This window comes from Chrysochloris asiatica, unplaced genomic scaffold (genome assembly GCF_000296735.1).
Source record: "Chrysochloris asiatica unplaced genomic scaffold, ChrAsi1.0 scaffold00039, whole genome shotgun sequence".
Lineage (NCBI taxonomy): Eukaryota > Metazoa > Chordata > Mammalia > Afrosoricida > Chrysochloridae > Chrysochloris > Chrysochloris asiatica.
Window position 1 is genome coordinate 16,432,434 of NW_006408557.1, and position 10,095 is coordinate 16,442,528.

A 10,095-nucleotide genomic window follows, 5' to 3' on the forward strand; every position below is an offset into this window, starting at 1 on the left:
TCTTTATAAGTATATATATATATATATATAACCCTTTTTTCCAGTATTAAAATTTGTTCTCAAAAATTGCAACATTCACAAAAGCTTAATCATACAGTGAACCCCCAGAGCAATTTTTCCATACTTACTTCATGATTTATTTATGCTAGAGTATTTTAAAACAATATTTCACCATTAAATGCTTTAGTTTGCATCTCTAAGAAGTAAAGACATTCTGATCTTTTTGTATGTAACTGCTATACTGCTTGACAGTTATCACAATGAAGTACTCCAATCAACATTCTTCTTTTCTGATTGTCCCAAAGATGTCTTCATTGCAGTTGGCTCGTTTGTATTAAGTTCCAAATAAAATTTACACATGACATTTAGGTTAAGAGTCTTGAGTCTTTCCTGATAGAATTTGTGATCTCCCTTTTTATTTTTATGCTATATAATACCCTCTTAATGTTCTAGGTATGACCGGTTACTTCGGATCAGAGCACTCAGGTGGGAATATGGCAGTGTCTTGCCAAATGATTTACGATTTCACATGTCTGCTGAAGAAGTAAGTTACCACCATTGTTCAATTTGTGAGTTCACAACAATCCTGAGTTTTGGCATTGTTCAATATGTATTTTTTTGTTTTCTTTAAATTTTATTTTGTTGTTTTTGAAAATATACACATCAAAGTATACACAACCAACTCAACAGTTTCCCCATATACAATTAACAGTGACTTTTCAGCAAGGGTTGACCTGTATTTAATTTTATTGTGATGGATATGGGAATAAAAACTCAAGCCCATTGGTATCAAGTCAATTCTGACTCATGCTCACCCTATAACACAGAGTAAAACTGCCCTATAGCCTCGGAAACCCTATTCAGGCTCACTATGAGTCAGAAGCAACTCCACGGCACATAACAACAACAACACAGGATATAAAGACTGTAAATCTTCATGCAAGCTGACTGCTACATCTTTCTCTTGCAGCAGAACTGGTGGCTTCAAATCACCACCTTTCAGTTAGAAGCCTAGCACTAAGCCAGAGTGCCACCAGGGCATCTTCCAGGAAGGAATGGTGGTGGTGGTGGTGGTGGTGGTGGTGGTGGTGGTATGCCACCGAATCAGTTCCAACTCATAATGTCCCAAATATGGTAAATCTTTACTATAGCAGAGAGCCTCATCTCTCTCCCAGGGAGCAACTAGTATATTCGAACTACTGACCTTGCAGTTAGCACTGCCCAGCATGTAATCCACTACAGTATCAGGGTTTGTTCAGGAAGGGAATGGGTGTTAAGTACGGTCGAGTTGGTTCCAACGTGTAGTGACCCTGTATAGAGTTCCTAAGGAGTGCTGGTGAGCTTGAATCAGCAACCTTGTGGTTCAGACCGACTTAGTAGTCCAGTGCATTAGCCCACAGCACCACATCAGGACTCCCAGGAAGGGAATGTTGTTGTTGTTTTTATGTGCATGGAGTTGGTTCTGACTAATACTGACCCTGTACAGGGTTTCTGAGGCTGTAAATCTTTACAGGAGCAGAAAGTCTCATCTTTTTTCCATGGAATAGCTGGTAGTTTTGGACTGCTGACCGTGAGATTAGCAGCCCGATTTGTAACCACTAGTGGCAAGTAATTCTAGTGCTATATGGAAACTTATTAACAAATAGAGTCTTGGTATGGCGCTGGACTGCAAAGTTGGTTTGAGCCACAAGGTCGGTGGTTTAAGCTCACCAGGTGCTCCTCACAAACCCTATACAGGGTCACTATGGGTCAGAACCAACTCAACAACACTTAACAATATTTACTTATTAGTGATTCCTCAATGGGATTAAAACATTGTTCTCATTATTTGGAGATTTTTCCATAAAATGCATACGTACTTTCCTAATCAAATGAATATTTATAATGAAGCACTTGATTTATCTAGTTACTGATTTATGATCCTGCCCCAATATTTAAATATACGGGATTAGAGTCAGGTAAATTTGGGTTCCTACCGTGCATCTGTCAGCTTGTTGTACTGTGGTGATTTGAGTGTGCTGTGATGCTGGAAGCTACGCCAGCGGTATTTTAAATAGCAGCAAGGTCACCCATCATGGACAGGTTTCAGCAGAGCTTCCAGGTTAATACAGACTAGAAAAAAGTAGAGACAGACTACTTCTAAATGTTTAGCCACTAAAAAATCTTATGAATAGCAGCTGAACGTTGTCAGATATAGTGCCAGAATATGAAAACATTATGAATAGCACCAGAATATGTCAGATAACAGTGCCGGAAGATGAATCCCTCAGATTGGAAGGCACTCAAAATGCGACTGGGGAAAGAGCTGCCTCAAAGTAAAGTTGATCATAATGACGCAAATGAAGCAAAGCATTTGGGACCTTTATTGACTGATGTGGCATGGCTTAAAATGAGGAGAAACAGCATTAAACATCCATTAATAATTGGGACATGGATGTACAAAGTATGAATCTAGGAAAATTGGAAGTTGTCAAGAGCCAAACAAAACTCATAAAGATTGATTTCCTAGACATTAGTAAGCTGAAATGGACTGTATTAGCTATTTTTAATCTGACTATCATATGGTTTCCTATGCTGGGAATGACAAATTCAATAGGAGTGGTGAGCAATCATCATCAAAAACATTTCAAGATCAATCCTGAAATACAATGCTGTCTGTGATAGGCTGATATCCTTCCATCTACTAGGAAGACCAGTTAGTTTCGCTATTATTCAAATTTAGGTACCAACCACTAAGTACAGTGATGATAATATTAAAGAATTTTACTACCTTCTTCATTCTGAAGTTGATATGCAATCAAGTTGTATTGATAAACACTTGTATTGATAAACACTGGTAATTGGAATGCCAAGGTTACAAATAAATAGGAAAAATCAGAAGTTGGAAAATATATCCTTGATGATAGAAATGATGCTGGAAATCACTTGATAGAATTTTGCAAGACCAATGACTTCTTCATTCCAAGTACCTTTTTAAAATAAAAGACAAGTATACACAAGGACCTCACTGGTTGGCATACGTAGGAATCAAATTTCCTACAACTGTGGGTAGAGAAAGGGAAAAAAGTCAGTACCTTCAGCCAAAACAAGGCCAGGTGCTGACTGTTGAGTAGACAGTCAATTGTTCATACTTACGTTCTGGCTGAAGCTGAAGAAAATTCAAATAAGTAACTGAGAGCTAAAACATGACCTTGAATTTAGAGACCACCTCAAGAACAGATTTGATGCATTAGACACTAATGAATGAAGATCTATAGAGCTGTGGGATGACACCAAGAATGTCTTACGGGAAAAAAGTAAAAGGTCATTAAGGAGACAAGAAAGAAAAGACCAAAAGAGATGTCAGAAGAGACTCTGAAACTTGCTCTTGTGCACAGAGGTGCTAAAGCATATGGAAGAAATGAGGAAGTAAAAGAGCTGAACAGAACATTTCAAAGAACGGCTTGAGAAGACACAGTCTAGTATTACAGTGAAATGTGCAAAGACCTAGAGTTAGAAAACCAAAAAGGAAGAACATGCTCAGCATTTCTCAAGCTGAAAGAACTGAAGAAAAAATTCACGGCTAGACTTTCAATAATGAAGGCTTCCGTGGGCAATATACTGAATGATGCCATGAATAGTGTTGTGATAAACATTGGTGTGCATGTAATCTACTTGTGTTCTTGCTTGTATTTCTTATGGGTGTATACCAAGTAGAGGAATTGCTGGATCATAAGGTATTTCTATTTCCAACTTTCTGAGGAAGCTCCATACCGTTTTCCAGAGTGGCGGAACCATTTTACATTCCCACCAGCAATGTAGGAGGGTCCCAGTCCCTCCACATCTTCGCCAGCATTTATTGCCCTCTGCTTAATGAACTTCACTGTCATTGTTGGCATGAGATGCTATCTCATTGTAGTTTTGATTTGCATCTCTCTAATGGTTAATGATCGAGTTTCAAGTTTTTGCAATGGCAGTGAAGTCTGTTAACATCTACAGCTGAATCTTATCATCCTATCTGTATAGTTACACTAATTTACTGGTGACTTAGAATGTCTAATAGATTATAAGTTGCTAATGACTTACAAATTTTCTGGTTAGAGTGCAGGACACAAATTTATATCCAAACAACTTCTTGATCTGAATGAGTTGTCCATAAGCAGTGTGAAACTGTAAGCGTAGAAAGCATGAATAAAGCCTGTGTGATTTGAGATCATGTTGTTGTTAGGTGTCATCAAGTCATTCTAACTCACGGTATCCCTATATACAAAACAAATCATGGCCTGTTCCTATGACATCCTCACAGTTGTTCCTGTGTTTGAGACCATAGTTGCTGCCACTGTGTCGGCCCACCTCATTGAAGGGCTTCCTCTTTTTTATTCAACCTCCACTTTATCAAGTAAAAATAAAAAGTCAATAAACCACTAGGAGTCCTGGTGTGGCGCTATAGGATAAGCACCAGACAACAAGGTTGGTTTGAACCACAAGATAGGTGGTTCACAGTGCAGACCCGGTCAGGAGGCCCAAGCGTTGTTGACCGTCCAAACCATAGGCTCTGAGGATCAGACTCTAGCTACCTAGTAGACATAGCAAACTGTCCCTCATCTGATTATTCAGTAATGCTTGTTAGTAATCTCATACATGAGCCCTGGATATCCACAGACAAATGTAAAAACCTTCCCTAAAAGCCGAGACTATAAATTCCAAAAAAGGCAAGTCCCCTTCCATCCCAAAAAAAAAGCTAAAGAGGATAGAGAGAAACACTGTAAACTGATGATATATGGAGGGGATAATAATCAATGTAATGAAACAAGCTATATGAATGGTTGAATGTGAAGCTGATGATGTGCCCTGTAAACTTTCACTCAATGCAAAATAAAAACATTTAATTAAAAAAAAAAAAGATAGGTGGTTCAAACTCACCAGCCACTCATAGGAAACTCTGCAAGCTCACTATGAATCAGAGCCAACTTGACGGCTCTTAACAACAACTACAATGTGTGTATGTTGAAAGCATATGGGCGCATACCTAACAGCTTATTTTTTAACTTTTTATTGTGAATTGAGTGAAGGTTTACAGAGCAGATCATCACTTTCACAGTCAACAAATTGTGCACTGCATTTCATCTCAGTGATTACAATCCTTTCAATATAATGACATTAATTATCCTACTTCCTCCCTGTGTTTCTTGTTTCCTTCTTCTTGCTGCCCTTTGATTCCGAATGATTGAGTATTCTATGGTGTGCATATCTCACTAGCATCTGTCCTATATAGACCTACCTATCTATTGCTTGTTCTATAGTCTCGAGGTTCCACCAGCCTCTAAGATTCATCTTTTTATGATTTTGAGATTTGTTCCATATTTTCTCCCACTCTTATCTAGGACCTTCTGACATGATCCCTTTCAAAGCAGTTAGTGATGGTAGCCAGCTACCATCTAGTTCTTCAGTTCAATAGTTTATATTTTGTTTGTTCACAATTGACTGCAAATTTTATAATTATACATCTTTTAGATTTCACATTTGGAATTTGTTTCCTAGCAGAGTCACTTCCCATCTCAATACAAATAGCCATAAAATAACATATAAAGGAAAATAAAATAAGTCCAGAGAATAAGCCACTGGCCAATAACTTTCTTCTACTCTAGTATCCTCATCTAAAAAAGGAAGAGGCCTGGCCCCTTCCTCTTGATTTTTTTGTTGTTTTGGAAAAATTCAAAGGTGAAATCAGTGCAAATACACTCCAGAGTGAGCCACAGATATTGATGCCTTAGCAGTGGTATCATGGTTGTTTTTGTTGTTAAGTACCGTGGAGTCAGTTCCAACTCATAGCAACCCTGTACAGAGTTTCCAAGGCTGTAAATCTTTACGGTAGCAGAAAGCCTCATCTTTCTCCTGAGGAATGGCTGGTAGTTTCAAACTGCTGACCTTGAGGTTAGCAGCAGCTACAACATAACCATTTTGGACCAAGACTAAGTATATCATAGGACATCTCTAATGACTATGTACAAAACAAATCACTGGCTTATGTAAGTAAGGTGTGTTGTATGTTATCTAAGGACATGTTTCAGTGGTTAATCTACAGACTCCAGAGTCATTCAACCTAGGTTAAGGTCCCCACTTTGTTATTTATTAACTCTGAGTCATTTGGCAAATAAATGATTTAATCTCTTAAACTTTAGTTCTTCATCTATAAAAGGAAATAATAGTCCATACCTCCTGGGGTGATTGTAAGGAGTAGAGAAAATAATGCATGCTAAAATTCTAGCAAATTCCTGATAACATAAATATAAAATTATTAATGCTGATATTGATGATCTCAGTATTTTTGACATAAATAAAAGAAGTAAAAAGCAGAACTAAAATAAGGGGACTATAATGAATCAGAGAGAACTATGCTTTAATAGCGGAAGAATATGAAAGTGTATATAGGGGTAATGTATAAAAGTTTACTTAAAACCTAATTTCAGCGTAGTGAGATCTTTTACCTTTTCTTTGGCTCTATTTTTTTACTGCTTCATCATCTATTAAGTATAAAATCCTCAAGGCAATACATCATGAACGATAATGAGAATAGGTATTTATTTACTGCCTTATTCCTATTTTTCAGAGGTAAATAATGGGTGACAATATCATGGTGCTCATTTAAGTAAGAAATGTGTACATTTTGCATTTCCTTTTCACTCAAGAATGAACATGAAGTGGGTATTCCATTGACAAAATAACTTGATTTTTCTTACACTTAATATTCACCTTGAAGTCTCTTACACTCCACTGTACCTAGTGGAAACACTGTCCTTAAAAGTCACAAAAGACCACAAGGTGGGAAATTCATGTTTTGCATACTTTGGGACCTCTCTCAGAAAAGTTTTCCCTCATACTTAGCAAGACAAAGTAGTTTTTTATCTTTTATTATTAAAAAAAAAAATACGGCACAGTTTTGCTATACAATCTCTTTTAAGAAGTCTTGGTAAAGGAAAAGAACTTGACCTCTATGTTGGTTTGAAATGCAAGGTTGGCAGTTCAAACTCACCAGTCACTCCTCAGAAACCTATACTGGGTCACTATGAGTCCTAAGCAACCCAATGGCACTTAACTACAAGGATCCCTCTAGATCATTTGTATTATAGAATCCAATTTATCTATATGTACAGATCTACAGCTTAATGATGTGTCACTAAGAAATAATGTGACCAAGGAACAACACATTCTAAGACACAAAGTTTTCTTTCTCCTGCCAAGTGGTCACTCACTGTCTCCTTACTTTTATGCAAACTAATCAATTTGTTGCTTTAAACATTTTTATTTTATCATTTAAGCTTGCTTTTCTAAAAATTATAATTTAGTATTGTTAATTTTTTTTACTTTAAATAGATTCACATACAGTTTAGTATTTTGTGAACAACTTCTTTCACTAAACATATTTTTCACAGTAAAAAAAAAATGTGACTGAATAATATGCCATGTCGTATTTTTCCATTCACCAATTGTACATCTGCACTGCTTTGTCAATAATGTAGTTTTCAGGAATAGAGTTCTTGAAGGATATAAAGGGGTCATAATTCTGGAAACGTGTTTTTCATTATTTTGTTTCCGGTTGAATGTTTTAAGTTTGTGATTAAGTATGCTGGTTTGTAAGCTTTGTGAGAGCAAGAATTTTTGTCCATTTTGTTTAATGATCCATCCCTAAGAGCATAGACCATTGCCTGCCTTATAGACGGCAACCAATGATACTTGTTGTATAAAGAAACAAATGCTGACACTCATGATCTTATGTGAGCTATTCTTGAAGAGATGATGGATTACACAATTTCTAAAAGCATATTTCCTTTGTAACTTGTTCACTTTTGTGTTTGTAGGTAGAGTGGTTCAATTGTTATAAAAAGTCCCTTGCTACTTATATGAGGTCATTGGGAAGAGATGAAGGTTTGGACATCACACAGGATATGAAACCTCCAAAAAATTTGTATATTGAAGTAAGTTTTACCTCTTAAGAATGGATTTGTATTCAGTATGTGTATTATGCTGCCTTGTATTTAAGAAAGAGGTACATGATTATGTATTGTTATTGTCATTAAGTACCAGTCATTCGGTTTTGACTCATAGTTACCCTGGATGCAACAGAATGAAATATGAGACAGTTTCATCATCCTTTTTCTAAGGAGCAACTCCAACTGTACTTCTTCCAACACAGATTTGTTTATTCTTCTGGCAGTCTAAGGTATTTTAAATGTTCTTCGCCAACACCACAACTCAAAGGCATCAGTTTTTTATCAGTCATCCTTATTCCGTATCCAGCTTCACATTCATATGAGGTGATTGAAAATATTGCAGCTTGGGTCAGATGTACCTTAGTCCTCAAAGTAACATCTTTGCACTTAAACGCTTGAAAGAGGTCTTTTGCAGTAGATTTGCCCAATGCAATATGTTTTCGATTTATTGACTGCTGCTCTCAGGGTGTTGATTGTGGGTCCAAGTAAACTGAAATCATTCACAACTTCAGTGTTTTCTCCATTTATCATGATGCTGTTTATTGGTCCAATTGTATTTTTTTTTTCTTTACATTGATCTGTAATCCATACTGATGCCTTTAGTCTTTTGCTCTTCATAAGCAAGTGCTTCAAAATTTCTTTCATTTCAATAAGCAAGATTGTGTTGTCTGCATATTGCAGGGTCTCTGCCTTGAGATTGGAGAATTTAATCCTTTCCTACTTAAAGTCATTACCTAAAATAAAAGTTTTCTTGTTCTTAGGTGCCATTGATTTGTTTCTGACCCATGGCAGCCCTGTGTACAGCAGAATGAAACACTGCCATTCTCACAATTGCTGCTATGCTTGAGTTTGTTGGTACTGCCACTGTGCACGTCCATACTGTTGGGGTCTCCCTCTTTTGCTGACACTCCACTTTATCAAGCATGATGTCCTTCTCCAGGGACTGGTCCATCCTGATAATATGTTTGAAATATGACAGATGAAGTCGGGTCACCTTGACTTCCAATGAGCATTTTGATTGTACTTCTTCCAATACAGATTTGTTTGTATTTCTATGGTCTTCCTTATTCATTGTTCAACTTTCATATGAGTGTGAAGCTATTGAAACTACCATAGCTTGGGTCAGGTGCACTGAAGTCCTCAAACTGACATCTTTGGTCTTCAATACTTTAAAGAGATCTGGTGCAGCATATTTGCCTTAGGCAGTACGTGGTTTGAGTTCTAGACTGCTGCTTCCATGAGTGTTAATGGTGGATCAAAGCAAAGTGAAGTCTTTGACAGCTTCGGTCTTGTCTCCATTTATCATGATGTTATTGTGTCAGTCTAGTTATTATGATTATTGTTTTCTTTAAGCTGACATGCAGCCTATACTAACGGCTGTGGTCTTTGATCTAATCATTAAGTTTTTAAGTCCTCTTTGCTTTTAGCAAGTAAGGGTGTATGTAGCATCTGCATATTGCAGGTTGTTAATAAATCTTCCTCCAATCCTGATTCCACACTTTTCTTCATATAATCCAGCTTCTCGGATTATTTGCTCAGCATATTGATTGGATAATTATGGCTAATGAACACAACCCTGGTGATTTTAAACTATTCAGTGTTCCCTTGTTCTATTCAAACAGTTGCCTCTTATTCTATGTACAGGTTCCATATGAGCACAATGAAGTGTTCTGGAATATTTATTCTCTGCAATGTTATCCATAGTTAATCATGATCCACATAGTTGAAAGCCTTTGCATATTCACTAAAGCACAGGTAAACATCTCTCTGATACTCTCTGCTTTCAGCCAAGATCCCTCTGATGTCAGCAATGGTATTCCTGTTCCTCAGCCTCTTCCAAATCTGGCTTGAACCTCACCTAGTTCCCGGTGAATGTACTGGTGCATCTGTTTTTGAATTATCTTGAGTAAAGTTTTACTTGTATGAGATATTAATGGTATTTTCTGATGATTTCTTCATTCCATTGAATCACCTCTCTTTAGAATGGGCATAGATATGGATCTCTTCCAGTCAGTTGGCCACGTGGTTGTTTTTCCAGATTTCTTAGCATACATATTTGTTGAAAGATTTCAATTTGTATTCCATCAGTTCCAGGAGCCTTGTGTTTTGCCAATGCCTTCAATGC

The 10,095-nt window shown here is 37.0% G+C and overlaps 1 protein-coding gene across 1 annotated transcript in view; it reads left to right on the forward strand.

Annotated features, from left to right (window-relative positions):
- GINS1 (GINS complex subunit 1 (Psf1 homolog)) overlaps nt 1-10,095 on the forward strand; it is a 47,413-nt gene that overhangs the window by 19,539 nt on the left and 17,779 nt on the right. Inside the window, exons 4-5 of the mRNA XM_006860673.1 lie at nt 454-544; nt 7,839-7,955. Coding sequence (XP_006860735.1) covers nt 454-544; nt 7,839-7,955 — 208 coding nt within the window. The remainder of the gene's footprint in view (nt 1-453; nt 545-7,838; nt 7,956-10,095) is intronic.